The sequence below is a fragment of the Pseudophryne corroboree genome, chromosome 6, assembly GCF_028390025.1.
Source record: "Pseudophryne corroboree isolate aPseCor3 chromosome 6, aPseCor3.hap2, whole genome shotgun sequence".
NCBI classification, from domain to species: domain Eukaryota; kingdom Metazoa; phylum Chordata; class Amphibia; order Anura; family Myobatrachidae; genus Pseudophryne; species Pseudophryne corroboree.
The window spans coordinates 70,471,696-70,489,418 of record NC_086449.1 but is presented as its reverse complement, the minus strand read 5'-3'; the positions used below and the strand labels follow the sequence as shown (position 1 = coordinate 70,489,418).

Below are 17,723 nucleotides of genomic sequence, written 5' to 3'. Positions count from 1 at the left end.
CGGTCGGGATCCTGACTAAATCTATATCACTTATTTAATATGGTTTCATTAGCATTTTCATTGTAAAAATAGGATTTTGGTACTTACCAGGTAAATCCTTTTCTTTGAATCCATAGGGGGCACTGGAGTACTCTTGGGATATGGACAGCTTTAGCAGAACAAAGGCACTGAATATTTAAATTTAGAACTCTCCACCCCTCCATATCCCAGAGTACCTCAGTGTTTTTTACTGAGCCGAACAGGAACTATAGAGAGGTTGACAATGGAGAATTCCTATAACATAACGGACAACAACAAAGTTGACACATAACGTTACTGACAACTAAACAGTTGACACCATAACCGATAGAACCTTATAATTTGAACCAGTCGGTGAAAATGTGTTACCATAAGATCCCCTGAGCTTAATACAACCCAGGTAAAACTGCTCTGGGTGGGCGTCCAGTGCCCCCTATGGATTCAAAGAAAAGGATTTACCTGGTAAGTACCAAAATCCTATTTTCTTTTTCATCCACTAGGGGTCACTGGAGTACTCTTGTGACGTACCAAAGCTTCCCCCCGTGGGCGGGAGAGCAGTTTGACACCTGTAACACTAGGCGGCCAAAGCTAAATGCTGATGCCGCAAACGTATCAAACTTGTAAAAGCGCACAAACGTGTGCCCTGAAGACCATGTAGCCGCACGGTCAAGCTGCGTCGTAGAAGCTCCACGACCAGCTGCCCATGACGTTCCCACAGAACCTGTGGGATGAGCTATTACTGATGTAGGCGACTGTAACCTAGCCTTAAGGTAAGCCTGACGTATAGTCAGTTGTATCCATCTGGATAAGGTCTGATGAGAAGCTGGCCAACCCCACTTGGCAGCATTATAAAGAACAAACAACCTATCCGTATTACGAACTGTAGACGTTCGGGACACAAACGCGTAATGCGCGTACCACATTCAGAGTTCCAGAATGTGCTGTCAACACAGGAACTACTATTGGTTGATTGATGTGAAAAAATGACACTAGCTTTGGTAAGAAATCGGGATTCGTCCGAAGTTCCGCTCTGTCATCAGGAAACACCAAATACGGTGGCTTGGATGACAAGGCACTCAAATTTGAAAAACGCCTTGCAGAAGCTAAGGCTAGAAGAAAAATCGTTTTCCAAGTGAGAAACTTAATATCCACTTGCTGTAAGGGTTCAAAATATGAAGACTGTAAGAAATCTAAAACCAGATTCAAGTCCCATGGCGCTGTAGGTGGAATAAATGGAGGCCGTACTCTGAGGACACCCTGCAGAAAAGTGTGTACCGACGGCCATAGCGCCAATCGTCTTTGAAAATAAATTGACAACGCAGATACCTGCACCTTTAGTGTACATAAACGCAACAGAAGACGGGATAACTTGAAAGATGATGTCGGAAACTTCCGAGCTTCACACCAACCTACATAGGCACGCCAAATTCTGTAATAATGAGCTGCCGTTACCGGCTTCATAGCTCGTAACATGGTTGGTATACCGATACTGTAATGCCCTCTCTTCTTAAGAGGGCGGTCTCAACAACCACCCCGTCAAACGCAGCCGCACTAAATAGGGGTAAAAGAACGGACCCTGTTGTAACAGGTCTGGACATAGTAGGAGCGGGCAAGGATCGTCTGCGAGTAGTCCGCGGAGATTCGAGAACCAAGCTCTGCGAGACCAATGAGGCATCACTAGTATGACTGTGACGGACTCTCTTTTGATCCGTTTTAGCAACTGAGAGAGCAGCGGAAAACGGTGGAAATAGATGCACGAGGCTGTACGGCCACGCGATTGTGAGAGCGTCCACCGCCACTGCCCTTGGATCTGTCGTTCTGGACACATACTGGGGCGTTTGTAATTGTGGCGAAATGCCATCAGGTCCACCTGAGGGTAACCCCACCTGTGGACCAACATGTGAAACACCTCTGGATTTAATGCCCAGTCTCCTGGATGAGAATCCCGACGGCTGAGATCATCCGCCTAGCAGTTGTCCACTCCCGGAATGAACCCAGTCGACAATATCACCTTGTGGTATTCTGGGCAATTGAGGATTCGAGCTACTGCCCGCCTTGCCATGCGGCTTCTCGTTCCTCCATGGTTGTTGTGTATGCGACTGCCGTCGCGTTGTGTGACTGCACTCGGACAGTCTGAGAGCGAACCATGTAGTGCATTGTACATTGCACGAAGTTCCAGGACATTTATAGACAGTAATCTGTCGTGATCCGTCTAGAGACCCTGTCGCTGACCATTTTAAACTACACCTCCCCAACCTCTGAGACTCTCGCCCAGAGTAGAGACACCCTCGCCCCTGGCGACAACCTCACCCTGTGGGGAATCTGCCTATGGGAAGGCGACCACTGCTGTTGAAATGGACGCGAGTGAAAACCTTCGAACTGAAGCGCTTCGAAAGCCCATCATTGTTCCTAATAGGGGAATATACAAATGTACCGATAGGGTGCGTGGCTTGAGCACTAATTGTACCAGATGGCGTATAATCTGTATTTTCTGGTGTAGTAGGTAAATTCTTTGATTTACCGTATTTGGAATCATACCTAGGAATTGAAGTCGTTGAGACGGAATTAGATGCGATTTTTTTTTATTTTTTTTTTGAAGTTGACACTGCAACCGTGGTGTACGTTAGCAGCGCAAGTAGCAGGAGCATCTGTTAGACGATCTGCTCATAAGAGCACAGTCTCAAGTATGGAACGATTGTCACTGCCAGGGATCTGAGATGAGCTATCATCACAAACATCACTTTGGTGAATACCCGAGGCGCTGACAAGAGGCCAAACGGTAGAGCCTGAAACTGTTAATGGTTGTGGCGTATTGCAAAACGCAAGAACCTGTGATGAGGTGACCAAACCGGAATGTGTAAGTACGCATCCTGGAGATCAAGCGCAATCATGCAATCTTGTGGCTCCAAATATGCAAATACTGACCGCAGAAAATCCATGTTCAATCTGTAGTAAGTGACTTGCTGATTGAGACTGTGACGGAGCCCTCTGACTTCGGTACCACAAACAGACGTGAATAATAACCCTGACCTTGTTGGTGTACCAGGCCTGGAATTAAAAACTGCTGAATCCAGCAGAGACTGAATGGCAACCTGCCAAAACGCCTTCTTGTCGTCCGACAGAGGCAGTCCTGCCATGAAAAACCGCAGTGGCGGGAGACAGCTTTCTTTTAACCCTAAATAGCGGATACATCCATGAGTGGATGCCTGGAAACCCGGTAAATGTAACGTGTAAAGGCGCGCTCCCACAATTGGAAATCCGAAATGGGCTGGGAGCCCGTCAAGCCACTGGCTTGTTGGTGACTTTAGGGCCCTGGCGTTACAAGGCGTGACTTACCACATCCTTGAAAAGACTGAAGTCTAAAGGCTTTAAACGCCGGACCAGAGTATTTCTGTCTTGATACCGGAGGAGGCAATGGCGGGAAATTAGACTTTCCCCCAAACAACTTCTAGCCTTGTCGTGCTGTAACTAGCGACGATGAAAAGCGAGAAGCGAGCTAACAGGCGGCAGCAGAAGCTGTACAGAGATACTCAGCAGCTTCTCAAATGTGATTAACGATAAATATAACGTGATCGTCATTGTTTCCATACATAGAGCGCCCTAGTGACCCAAATGTATCTTGGGTCTTTATAAGGTTTGACACAGACGAATTCACCAATGGCGGATTCTCCAATTTAGATGTCACTGTGTGGAAACGGGTAAATAGACTTAAATCTTAGTAAGATATCCTAAATAAGAAGCCCATTGAAGATCTGTCGTTTAGTAAATACGACGGATTAGATGTTAGAGGCTCCTTAGTCTCTGTAAATTTCAGAGACTGACTCACTGGTCATTAGCAATGTATGGTTGTCAAAAACCCGCACTATCTGACTACTGGTCTAATGTGCCCTCCTCACTCGTATTTAGCGCTGTGAGGTTTGACATAGAATTGTCAGACTGCAACATAGCAGAAAAATTATAAGACCAGTTAAATTAACACCCTGGTACCCAAAGTGAAGTTGGACCTATGGAAAGGCTGAGACTCCTCCGTTAGAGCTGGCGGAGTAACTTCCGAGACTCCGATCTTACCGCTCCTGTCGAGCGGAGTCAATTTGAATTGCCAATGCTTAACATAGGATCTGGGAATGAACCGGCTTCCGGAGTGGAAACCTACAAAACATACTGAACATGTGGTAGATTTATGTACAGACTTTGTAGTAAAACTTATTTTTAGTCTGTGCTGGAGCCTTACTCCTTATGCAGACAGACAACACAATAGCCAAAGGACCGACACTTGCACGACTCAGTAAAATTATTACTTAAGGTGTGTAATATATATATATATATATATATATATATATATATATATATATATATATATATTTATGGCCGAAATGCAGTTCACATGGCCAGCCTATGTGAAACCTGAACCAAAATTCCCACTAACACCCATGCGCCTCCGGTGGAGTAGAGATGTAGGGCAGGAATGTTCTGGAATTACAAACTGGAAGAAACAGGAAGCATGGTTAAAATGGCCCCCATGCCATGCTTACAACACTGATAATCACAGGACAGGTTACAATACCTGCTGCAGTGTTAATATAGGCTCAATAGTCTATTATACAGTGATAATCACAGGCAGTTTACTATACATGCCTCCAGTGTTAATATAGGCTCAATAGCCTATTATACAGTGATAATCAATACATGCCTCCAGTGTTAATATAGGCTCAATAGCCTATTATACAGTGATAATCACAGGCATATAGGCTCTGCCTGCTGACTGCCGTTTAATATAGGTCTCTATTAATATAGATATGGCCGTGCTATTCTTTCCCTTTACATTCCCTTGCAGCCGCGCTGTAATCAGCCAGGTCCCCCCCCCCTTCCCCCTGTACTCCCTGTAGCGCTGTGTCTCAGCGGGGAGCGCCGGGAAGCTCATTGCAGGGAGGCGAGGGACATTTCTTGCAGAGCAGCGGAGGTCGGCTGGCCGGAGCGGCGCGTAGCGGCTTCCGGCGTCGCTAGCCGAGCTGCGGCGGTTCTCCCCCTCTCAGGGCTGGCATGCAATACAGCGCTGACGGAGCGTCTGGGGCGGGCGGACGGAGCGGCTGGGGCGGGCGGCTGTATGAGCGGGCGGCATTACAACACTGACCCCACACAGCGGGGCGGCAGCCTGCGCTGACCGCCCCGTTTCCCCAGCATACCTTGTTGTAGGGAGGCCTGCGACGGGCTTCTATCTGTAAGCTCCGAGCTCAGTTTATGGCTGCGACGGGGCTTCTATCTGTAAGCTCCGTCCAGCTCTTGCAGTAGGCTGCCTGTGAGGGTGCTCTTTGTGAGGACCGACACGCCATGCGCTGTCCGTGCAGCGGCACTATCCCGGACCCATGTTTTTACAGAAACTGGGAAGGGATGTGCTAAGTGAAAAAAGTAAAAGTTAAAATGAAAAATTAATAAAATCTTCAACTAAGTGTGGGAACTCCAGACAAGCCTGGTTAGTGCTGTGAGCACAGAAAAAACACTGGGGTACTCGGGGATATGGAGGGGTGGAGAGTTCTAAATTTAAATATTCAGTGCCTTTGTTCTGCTAAAGCCGTCCATATCCCAAGAGTACTCCAGTGACCCCTAGTGGATGAAAAAGAAATAAATAGTACTTTACATTATAATAGATGTAATGGTAAATACACGTGACCATGGTGTATTCTAGAATAGCTGAGACGATAATAGATTGCATATAGCATATGGGTATTATCTATGCTGAGGAATAAACCATTAATAGAATTGCAGCAATGTATAATCCCCCCCACCCCCCCTCCCCCCCATATCTGGTCAGCATAACAAACCAATGAAACAATAAGACATTTCTTTAAAATGTATTTTATCTTCTTCATTCGAATCAAGTGTAACAGACCATCAATAAATATAAGTGAATGATAAATTAATACTTTTTTTTTTTTCCTTTTTAAAATCAGAACAGCCCCTTCCCACCCAAGAGTCATATTCAGCAGCAAGCCGCTTCAATGTGTTACTCATAACTGTGATCTGGGAAGCAGAGTGCTCTGGAGGGCAGAATGCATGGGGAGTGGCGCCCCCTGGTGTAAGGAAAGGGAACAGGAGAGAAAGTAGGTTGCAGTGCTGCTCAGTTCTATCAGGGGGGCAGCTTGGATCTTCCTGAGTTATATCTTCAACATACAGTTTATTACATACATAGGAAAAGGGAGATTGTGAGGTATTAAGCACTCCCATAATCAACATACATCTATACACTACTATAGTGCTACTCAGACGGCCCTCAAAACTGTCCCCAGCACAGAATTATCCAGTGTCCTGGGGTACGTTATATGTACACAAACAGTAATATACACTATTTATAAGTAAAAAGACAGACATCGTAAATACCTTTCCGGAGCAGTTTTGGTCACAAATTATGCAGGCTTAAAAAGCCCAAATATACTCCCAAAAGGGCCACGTGGTCTAAAATTCAAACAGATTCAACACTTCCGAGGACAGAACTCGATCCATTCCCTCAACTACAGCCAGTGGAGGCAGCCATTTTGAAGATTAGACCAGTATTTGAGAATCCGTTCACTAGGAACAAAAAACACAGGCACAAAATGGCCACCTCTCATGGAGATAGGTGTTAAGTCCTCATGAACCGACCATAATTGTATCCCTTCATAATTCTGTGACTTTCTTTCCTATATCGGAGACTGATGTATTGATCAATTCCAAAAATGGGCACAGGCTAGAATAGCCCAGGACTGTTAAAGTTTTGCTACAAAAGGCAACTGCTGCCACTAGTAGGGTTAATGTATTCGATTTTTTTTTTTTGGGGGGTCAAGAGACTTCACATTTAAACACCCAATAAAGGGGTGTGAACAATTAGAACTCAGACATTTTTTTACCTTAAAAAAAAATAAAAATATTAATTAATAAGTTAATACAGATAATCCTTCAGACATAAATATATAAATTCTGCTCCTAGCAGACAATTCCCAAACCTCTCTCATTACTACCACACACACAAACCAGTCCTGGGAGGTGTTGCATGGTAAATAAATAGATACTATGGACCATACAAAAAAAGTGATTATGGACCCATCAATGGTGAAGGCAGGAGATGAGGGGTATTCACCACTTATATAAATAGAAGTTAATAAAGAAACATAATTCAAAATGTCCCCCGGCAGGCTGCCGTGATTCTTCAGAAATGAGAGTTTCCTTCACTACGCATTAGTATTCCTCCGCCAGAAGGAACAAATGTTCGATGGAGCTTGGGAGGGGCACTCTGCCCATAACCCTCCACATCGCTCTGGGCCCCCAGATAAGGGAAATGCAAGTCTTTCAGGGAGAACCTCGGTCTTCAGGTCTCTCAGCCAAACCGTTCCCGCACCAGGAGCATCAGTTTCTTTTTGCCTTTGTAAGTCTGTTTTAGATTATCCAGGAACTGGGCAAACTGGCGATGTCCATCTGGGGACAGCAGGAAGGTGTCCCGGGCCTTAGCAAGAAACTCTATGAACTCCCCATAATGCCGTGGGCTGATGTGAGTGAGGCGCGAGTGGGTGGTGCTGATGTATGCCCCAACTGCGGCTTCCAGCAGCAGGCACAGCGGTGGTTTGTCAGACCGTGGGCCTGCTCCCCTCCCCCTGGCGGTATGGGCGGCAGAGAGGACCTGGGCCAGGCCAGGAGGGGCCAGACTACAACGACGCAGTATATCGGACAGCACTGGTGCACACTGCACGCTTTTAATAACCAAGGGGACCACGGTGCTCAGCTCCACTTTACCCAATGAGTGGGCCAGAGAACAAGCCCACAGGACGTCGCTGACTGCCGGATGGGAGTCCTGGCTGAAACCAATGTTCAGGTTAGACAGGGCTAAAGTGGCCAAGGTAAAAGCCCTCATCGGCAGACCACGGTGTTCCATGTAGCGGGCGACTGTGAATAGGTGGGAGTGGGCACCGGGGCCAGAGCTGGCACTGTCCAACACAATCTGGTAGGCGGCCTCAAAAGATGTGTGGTCCTTTTCGCACAAGGTCAGGGCAGGTAGGGCGCAACTCTGGGGATCCTTCATGGCGCACTGGAGGGCCAGGGCCCGTGCACACGAGCAAAGCTCCTCTCGTTGCCTGGGGTCCGGGCTGAAGCGCAGGAGGGTGGCGGGGGACGTGCAGGAGACAGCAACGATGCTGGTGGCTTCAATGGGGGTGAAGAGCGTGTACCAGTTCTGCATGATGCTGATCAGAGCCTGGGATCCTGAAGCGGAGGAGAGAAGGACAAGCTTAGAGGAGGGCCTTGTTACAGGACAGGAGCCAGCAGAAACTTCTGCCTCCCACTTACCGATTTCTGTGGCACAGGAGACCAGCCAGCGCACCATCTCTCTCCGTCTCCATGTCAGTGTGGTCAGCGTCATCCTCATCACCTGCAGGGGGACACAGTGGCCTGTTATACATGACTACAAACCTCAGCATGCACAATGACTTGACAGGCTACCTCCAACTGCTCAGCAATGGCTGAAGGCACTGTTGGGAGCCGCTTCCGTCTCCTCACACAAGAGACAGTTTTGTAGACAATTCTGCGCAGGCCTGTCTACGACATCACCAGTCTTCCATCAGAGGGGCCGGCGGGGCTCCCTGAATCCAGGGAAGTTTGGAGGGTCTTACCTGTAATCCTAACTCCAGAGAGATATTTAGCAGGGTGGAGTCCGGGGATGAGTTGGGGGGAGTGGCAGTCTTGCAGGCGTCCTGGGCCAGTTTGAAGAGCAGGGCTGGGGAGTGGATATGCTGCTGGATGGAAGCCAGGACCGTGTGAAGCCACTTGGGGTCTCCTGTATAAAAGGAACAAGATATAAATTAGATGGAAGCACAGAACAAAAAGGCAGGATTACAGAAACACAGGAAACTAGCACCCCCCAGTGGCCAGTAGGGGTAGTGCATCTACAGCTGTTTATTGTCAGTCTGGCAGTACACTTATTTATCAAGATGAAAAACGGCTCCGTGTGCACCAAGCCAATGTCACCAACTAGATGCTCTATGGACCATCAGCTGCCCACTCTACACAATAGCAGCAAGGGAGATTCATCAGCCAAATGAAACACCACAGGCTAAAGAAAACGGATATGAAATTCCAGGACCTCCTGCTTTCTAAGAGAACAGTCACCATGGACGGAGACCAGTGATGTTGATGACAACCCTCTAACAATGCTGTAATATAACAGCCCACCAAGACCCATCCATACCTTTGGCTGTAGTCAACATGGCAGAAGCAAGCTCGCACTGCCGAGTCTCCAAGTGTCCCAGGATAAACCAGCGAGGGAAGCGACTGGTCAGCATAGAGTCCAAGGGCATGATATCTGATCCATGGGGAGGAAGAATCGACTCCAGTACGGGAAGTCTGGAACACAAATGCGCAGGCAGTGGCGTTATAGTGGAGACAGAACAACGCCATGGACTACACACACCCAATTTTTCTACCACGCGTGCGTTCTTACCTCATGGCTCTTAGGGCAACGCGGTAGGCCAGGTCTGAATCGTGGGGCAGTAATGCTGTAAATAGGAAGCGCGCAAATGTATGCATAGGAACACTCTCCCGATAGATCACCTCTCCGAATCCACTAAATGGACCACCTTTAGATATAGAAGGTAAGTTAGAGTTTTGTAAATATAATCCCTTCCCATGGCACCAACCCCACCACCATAAACATTACCATTCGCTTTAAGAGTACTTACCTTCCAACAGCAACATTGCTTGTTTCCTTAGCACTTGCACTAGCCTCTCCCCCATATCCAACGTTCCCAGAAGCCCGATTATTTGCTCTTCACTGCGCACCAGCTTATCCTGGGCATAGAGCCCTTCTGGCATGGCCCGCTGCTGCCCCAACCCCATAAGGGCCACTTCCAGTGCCAGGCACAGAAGTGACTCCCCAGATGGGGACCCACCAGGAACCGGGACGTGTTGGTACATGACCTTCCTCTGCTCTCCACCAAGTTCTGAAAGAGAGAAAACCTCATGTCTGTGAGCTAGGTCCCAAGCTAGAAGCCATCTGCTCAGCTATGGCCACAATCTCAGGAGGTTTCAACCATGCATTAATTACTGAGCAAGTCAATAAAAACCATGGAGAACTTCCTAACTTCTTGTACCTGGATATGGAGCTGGTCCTTCATCTTCCGGTAAACTGGCCTCCAGGAAGGTCTTACAGAGGCAACCGATGGGATCCAGTGGGTGCCCAATCCACCCCTCCAGGTTGGTGAGAGTCGTGCTGCCCTTCATCTGCAGCTCTGCCAGGATAAAGATCGAAGTTGAGGCAGCGAAACATCTCAATATTGTAAACATACCATCCCCCCCTTCCCACACACACTTCTCACCTTTTCTCTGCTGCTTTAGTCCTTCCATCTGGTGCTGGCGCTGTAGCCTCATGGTGTTGACGACAGAGACAGCAAGCCTCAATGCCTGGAGCGGGTACCCATGGGATCGCAGGGCATCGACCCGAGCACAAGCCACAGGGAAATGGTCCCCTAACCAGAGTGGCCGTCCCTGTGGGTCGTAGGACAGCTTGTCGGTATTGCTCTTCACGCCGCCACCCGGAGCGCAGGTCTCCCCGTTCAATACCCGTTGTAAGTGGGCGTCATTCCAACGTAGCTCTCCAGCCTTGAGAGCCCTGGAAAACACAGTCTGACGGGGCGCTAGAGCTAGAGACAAAAAGACAAACCCAACATTAGCTTTGCTATCGAGAGTCACAGGCTTAATCTGACAGTGGTCAACTGCTCCTAATTCTGCCCAGTTGGTGGCCCCCCACCCACCATTGTACATGAACCTACAAGTATAACTGTAATTCCCCCTCCCCCACAAAAAAAACACAAACAAACTACCAAACAAAAAGTACTTCCAAACCCATTAAGTCCAATCAGTTAGGAGGCCCCAGATGAAAAAGCCTCCACAATAATCTCATCTATAGGTTGCCCCCTAGTAATGCCTACATTATTGTGCCACCTCTGCACTGTTCTAGAGCATACAAGCACAGAAAATATCCCCCCATACAACCGTACCTTGGCTTCCACTTGAGCTTTGTGGCACAGTCTGTGACCCGGGCCCGTCCAGCGTATAGTTTCCCTCCTCCAGGGGACAGATGTCCATGGCATTCCACCTTCGCAGTAGCTCCAGCCAGGACTCCCTTTCTTCTGCCCGGCAGTGAGGGCTCAGCACCACACATACCCACAGGGCACCTGCCATAGATCAATAAAGAGATCATGAAGGTCAAATTAGTGATCCATTCGAGGTCTACTCAGTGATCTCCAAGCCCCATTTCTTTCTGCTTATCTAGGTGTAAATTATGAATGCATACCCCAGGGTGGTCCCGAGACCGCCACCCTCCCCCATCTCACCTAATTCATCCCAGAGCTGGCGGCATTTGTCAGTCATGCCAGCGCCCTGTTGCCTCCACAAAGCCAGCCGCGGGTCCTCCAGAAACTGCTCCGTCATTAAAATCAGCATCCGAGCTCCATTGGAATCTCGCATCCGCAGCATCTCCCGCACCTAGAGACAGGCAAGAAGGTTGAGATAGGTGGAAACCCACAAACTGCATCAATGCAGCTAGGGACTATAGGGATTTTGTCAAGGAACATCTATTCAGTGACAGCAGGGGTCATAATCTGGCTTGGGATTGGTCAGTGGATGGACAGCATTGGTCGGATGGAGTTAAAGAGGTTCGGAGGAAGATTTATCCAGAGCCTCAAACGTTCCTAACAAATTACCTTGCTGAACATGGACTGCAGCTGCTTGCTGGCCCCGTAGTACCCGCCGTTCGATAAAAGCTGTTTCACTTGCTCCTGAATCTGCTCCTCATCCAAATGCCAACAATTGTCATCCTCTCTCCCTGCGCCGGCGGTGGGGTCAGGGGCTCCTGGAGAGCAAAGAGACATTTACAACCATTAAGAATTAGAGCGATTGAAGGTATTACACCCAGCTGCACAAGACTTGGACACAATCTGAAGCACAGGGCACCAAGCTATGAGACAAATACAGGTGTCCTCTTACACCATTGCCGCAACTGTGCTAAACAGCTCCTCTCGGTGTGCCGGGGGTGCGCATAGTGTCTTAGTCACTCAAAAAAAATGCATCTTATTTGCACAAATAAAACAACTAGAAGCAAAACTACTTTTCTAGCTTAAACTACTCAGTTTGACATGTGACACTTGTACATCTGTGTGCGAGAGTCTGAATCTGTATAGGAAGTGCTACAATGCAGCGGACGAGGCTTTTTCTCACACCAAGTACCACTGTGCTTCATCAGCGACTTCGTACATTACACACTGAGTAGGGTTTCACTGCATCTGTGTCTTTAAAGACATATTTACTACACTACACAGCTCAATCTTGTGCCATATGGCGTATGGAGGCTTTGTGTATTCAGGACACATCCATACAGAGCAAAACAAATGAGGAAAGGGGTGTTAGACTGTGCTGGCTGTACATTTTGTAGCACTATCCTGTACCTCTATATACATTTGTATGCAATATTCCCCTTTAGCCACTATACCACTTTAAAATGTGGAGGTTCCCAGTACTTGTGTAGCACTATATACTGCTCCAATCCCCTATGGAGTATGCTACAACCTACTGGCATGAGAGTACAGGATATGTCTATATACTGTGCTGTGATGCCATAGAACTGTATTTATAACAGAGACACCTGGTCAGCAGCACCTTACAGCAGTCAGGCTAATACAGCGCATCTAGCAATATATATGTCATATGGCAGGCAGCTGGGCACACCGGCAAATGGTCCCTTCCCAAACCTATTACAGGATAATAAAGTTTATAGTACAGAGAGTAGGTGAGAAGTCAGCTCTTATCCTCCACTGTAAAATGATACCACAGGTCAGGAGCCAAAGACAGATGTTACAATAGAGACGGAGCGAGATGCCAAGTGGTATGAGACACAGAGAAAGCTCTCTGACCAAATGGGCACTGCAGGTGCCTCACCACATGGCACAGTCATCAGGGATAATGCACCACGGAAGAAGCAGCAGACAGCAAGGTTCTCCAGGCATTACCCACGAACAACCTCGAGCTCTAAACTTACCGTGTACCCTGTTAATCTCGGAGCCCAACTGCAGGATCTCGTCTGCCAGCCGCTGGGCTGTTGGTAGAACCTCTGTGTGATGTTCTGTGATCAGGTACTGCACAAACTTCTGCAGCTGGTCCCGGTTCATCTGGGAGAGCGTCTCGGAGATAGGGAGCCGCAGCTCCACCCCCCGTGCCCGCCGGATTCTGTGCAGGGATAAAGCCACCACGTGGGCACAGTAGAATATATCTCTGTTCTCGCATCCACAGCTGACGGACGTGATTTTGCAGCGGTCAAAACTGATGGACACTTGGTAGGTCCTCTCCGGTTCTCCAGACTCTGTGACCGAGCCGCTGAGGTGGAACCCTGGGGAGTACAGAAAAAGAACAGAGGTGAGAGGGGGTGAGGAAGATAAGGAAAGCACATTTAAACGTGTGTAAAGGGGACTACGTGATGCTATTAAATATATGCATTCTTACACATCAGGCCAGATCCCTGATAAGACCAGGGTGAGCGACACATTATTAACCAGTGTCTCCACTATAGGAGCAGAAGGGTCAGCGCAGCATAAAGGATTCTCTGCTCCCCATCTGTTCAGACCCCCCCCCCCCCCCCTCCCGACCCAATTCTGCTCATGCATATAAAAAGGGGAGGGGCCAGACAACTGGACTGCTAGACACACCCACAAGAAGACATAGGTCAATGACAATTATGGCTGAACCCTGGGAAGTGAATTAGGCTACTGTGAATATAAATGAAATGAAGGATTTCACAAATTTAAGGAGTCAACCAAGATTGCCACAATGATAGTGTTAAAAGTACAAATACACATATTTATCTTCTCCAAAATAGCAGTCGCTGTCCTCATCACCACAGCCATTATAGAATATATATTGTATCTAATATAACTGCAGTCTATTCTGGATAAACTGTACAATATGTGCATGTTCTTGTCTAAAACTGAAAAATTACATAAAATATAAAAATAAAATGATAGAGAAATACACACACTAACACATATATATATATATATATATATATATATATATATATATATATACACATATACATACATACATACATACATACACATATACATACATACATACATACACACACACACACACACACATACATACTTTTTTGTTGTTGTTATTTTTTACCCAGATGCTATGCACATTAACCACAGTGTGTGATGGCCGTATACATTACAGGGTAACGTAACCCGTGCGGTGATCTGCTCTCACAGCCCCTGAATAAGACCATTCATGCCCAGCAGCCTGCCCCGGGTCTCCCCCGGTCACGACATGTGTGGGCTCTGTGACGCGTGATGGCTGGGTATCAGCCTTACATTGTCTTCCTCACACGCCTCAGGCCCTTCTCTCCGACAATGACACTTTTATCTACGGTGTACAAAATACAAGTCACACACAGGGAGTGGGTCCCCCCTGAGGCTGACACAGAGGGGCAAAAAAAAAAAAGAGGAGGAGGAGGACCCAAGACATTCACATTTTATATCTTACTACAGTAGCGGAAGAAAAAGAAAAAAAAAAGGGAGGAGAGAAGGAAACAAAAATAAACCAGGAGGATTGAGACAGGAACGTTACTGACCCTGCCGATGAGAATGTGTCAAACTAAAATCAGAATATTAGACCCGGGATAAACAAGATAAAACTACCATGATATCCAGTGTTTGTGCCCCTAGAAGGACAGTGGGGTAGGAGGAGGAGGGTTGTGTGCACATAACCTGAGGATTTATTAGGGAGCAAATCTCCGTAGTGGGTTTGCCCTGGGCACACTGGGCTCCAGCTGGACAGGCAGTAACTGCACATGCAGATGGCCTGTGGTAGAGGCAGGCTGTCTTTCGGGGCTGATCGGCAGCCTTGGCACATGTACGGGCACGCAGTAAAAGTGCCCATTCTCTAACACAGAGCAACAAGCCTGGACAAGATGCTGCTCTCAGGCCACTGACTCAGACAAATAGAGAGCAAAACATTTCCAGGTGACGTGAGAAGCGTCGCCAACTGTCACCCATATTACATGTCACCGCCTGCAGCCTCAGGTGCGGATGCTCACCAGTATATCACCCCCCCCCCCCTTCCCCTCCTATACACATCACACACAAGATCGGTGGGGGCACCCGGACACCCCTAACCCCCAAACGCTCAGCTGACCAGAAGTAGAACCACAGGAACACATACCACCTGCTCCATATAAAGGATGTTTGCATTCACAATAATTCCGTTAAACCTGATCTGCGAGAATGGAACCCCACCTCCCTCCCTCCCCCCTAGGGACCTGCAGGCAGGAGCACATGCAATCTAAGGACTACACAATAATGACAGTCTGTGCTCATTGTACGAAGCATAAAAGCCATGAACCACAATACTCAGCACTGCCATGGGGCACTTACCAACTTGTAATACTCGCTGCACAGCTCCGGACTGTAACAGCTGCAGCCCCCGGTTAAATGGGACCCTGGAGTCTCGTTCCCCCTCGGGTGGATGATATCCCAGCGAGGAATACATGCAGATTTCTTTCTCACTGCGCGGGAACGACCAGAACACTATGCGCTTCTGGACCGGCTCAGGGACCCTGGAGAAACGTTCTTCCACCTGCGGGAGAGGCACAGAGCTACACGTAAACATATCATATATACAGTAGGGTCGTTACAAACATAATGAAATTACCAGTCTACATGTCACTTCATTAAAATGTCTCAGGTGGTGGCAGGTACGTACGACAACTTCTCATCATGCCCCTATAATTCCTATAGGTGGCACCGGTCCGATGCAACATCACCGCATTACAGACCCGCACGGGGGCCGCCTCACGTTGCGCCAATAACGAACTTTATCGGCCCAAATAATTTCCCCACCACAGACAGCAGGGAAGGGTGAATGCGGTTGTTCTCAGACCAATCACCGGGTATTAGGCATAATCTGGGAGGCTGCATCATCACCCATAGGTGAAAACCCCTCAGGCAGCTCTGCAGGTTTATCAGACGGGTGTCCTCAGAAGTGACAGGTGACACGGAGGCACACCCCGGCCTGATGGCATTCGGTGTGCCATGTAGGGAGAGTCCGCCGGAGAGGGTGTATAGTATGAGGAAGTGATGATGTCAGAGTGATACTATGATGCACCGAATGAGGATACGGCTAAATATACATAGTTAAGCCTGTGTGAAATATAATATGATACGATACGATTAAGTTTGATATCTGAACTCACAGGCTTAATGTATAGCAATAATAATAATAATAATATTAATAATAATAATAAGAAGAAATTGTGATAGATATATTATATATATATATATATATATATATATATATATATATATATATATATATATATATATATATACACACACACACATACATACACAAAAGTATATATATAGGAATATACATGGGGGGGAGGAGATTATATATATATATATATATATATATATATATATATATCTCTATAGGAATATACCTAGGGGGAGGTAGGTGTGTGTGATAGATAGAGATATATATATATATATATATATATATACACACACACACACACACACACACATATATACATACATATACGCAAATTACACACACAGGCTTAGTCTGGAGTGATAATAGGGGTAAACATAGGCTGTAGTAAGTGTAATTAATAGTACATATTGCATTAGGTCACACACTGAGCCTGTGCACATCAGGCAGAAATGCAGATTATTACCTGCTCGAAGGCCCACGTCTCTGCCACTTTCTTGGCACTCAGATCCAGCAGAGAGTCCGGTCTGTACCTCGGGCTGAGGCCGGGACACCTCCTCTTGGACGCTGGAGGCTCCATATCCCAATCTGTGCGACCCCCACCCGCAGCAAACTCGCTGCCCCCCGTCTAGATCCTCTGCTGGGCCCCCACCACGTATCCACGTCTTCCAGGCCTATGCTCTGTACGGTCGCCGGACTTTCCCACGGGTGCGGCCAGCTTGTAGGTCCCTCGGCCCGGCCTCCCGCTTGCGCCTGCCCCCACTTCACGGCCCCTTTAAATCCCCTTAACAATGGGGATCGCGATCTTTATCCTAGGAGCCCAAGCCACGCCTCGTCCCCGGACTCCAAGGTCACCCATTGGACAGAAGCGGAAGTTATTTTGCATACATCCCCGCCCTTCCCCTGTGTTTGTACGGAACTAGGAAGTTAATGGTCTGCCAATCACGCAGAGTGGCGGCCAATCAGGGAGCGAGCTGCGGTTCTTTACTGGGAACGGATGCGCCATATAAGGAGATTGTGGGCGAGGACAGAACCTGGGGATCAATTCATTCATGTGTTTGCCCGAGGTCAAACAGTCACATGTGTAATGTGTATGTTGTCTATACAGAGTCCATACACAGAGCAGTACACACAGTATACAGTGTATATAGCCATGTCTGGCTACTGGTGATCTATGGTCAGTCACATGTGTAATATGTATGATGTCTGTACAGAGTTATATATATATATATATATATATATATATATATATATATATATATATATATATATATATATATATATATATATATATATAGTGTGTGTGTACATTTCATATAATAATAGCTAGAGCGACCCTAACTGTGTGGAGTTTGTATGTTCTCCATGTACTTGCATGAGTTTCCTATGGGTATTCCGGTTTCCTCCAAATATATACTTGT

General features: G+C 47.4%; 1 protein-coding gene across 1 annotated transcript; it reads right to left on the bottom strand.

Annotated features, from left to right (window-relative positions):
* Nucleotides 1-5,855: 5,855 nt before the first annotated feature.
* On the bottom strand, nucleotides 5,856-17,133 carry ZSWIM4 (zinc finger SWIM-type containing 4). The gene is made up of 14 exons (XM_063931108.1): nucleotides 16,769-17,133; nucleotides 15,465-15,666; nucleotides 13,070-13,417; nucleotides 11,739-11,887; nucleotides 11,370-11,520; nucleotides 11,034-11,210; nucleotides 10,353-10,676; nucleotides 10,128-10,265; nucleotides 9,717-9,977; nucleotides 9,479-9,614; nucleotides 9,227-9,381; nucleotides 8,652-8,815; nucleotides 8,329-8,410; nucleotides 5,856-8,244 (listed from the first exon to the last, which is right to left on the bottom strand). Exons 1-14 carry the CDS (start codon nucleotides 16,880-16,882, stop codon nucleotides 7,367-7,369), a joined length of 3,279 nt encoding a protein of 1,092 aa, XP_063787178.1. The 5' UTR covers nucleotides 16,883-17,133; the 3' UTR covers nucleotides 5,856-7,366.
* Between the last annotated feature and the right edge of the window lie 590 nt (nucleotides 17,134-17,723).

Coding starts and splice junctions, on each gene's coding strand:
- ZSWIM4 (XM_063931108.1), bottom strand. CDS start 16,882: ATGGAGCCTCCAGCGTCCAAGAGGAGGTGTCCCGGCCTCAGCCCGAGG. Junction 8,411..8,651: donor CTCTGGAGTTAGGATTACAG/GTAAGACCCTCC, acceptor GTCCCCCTGCAG/GTGATGAGGATGACGCTGAC. Junction 8,245..8,328: donor CTCCTGTGCCACAGAAATCG/GTAAGTGGGAGG, acceptor CCTCCGCTTCAG/GATCCCAGGCTCTGATCAGC.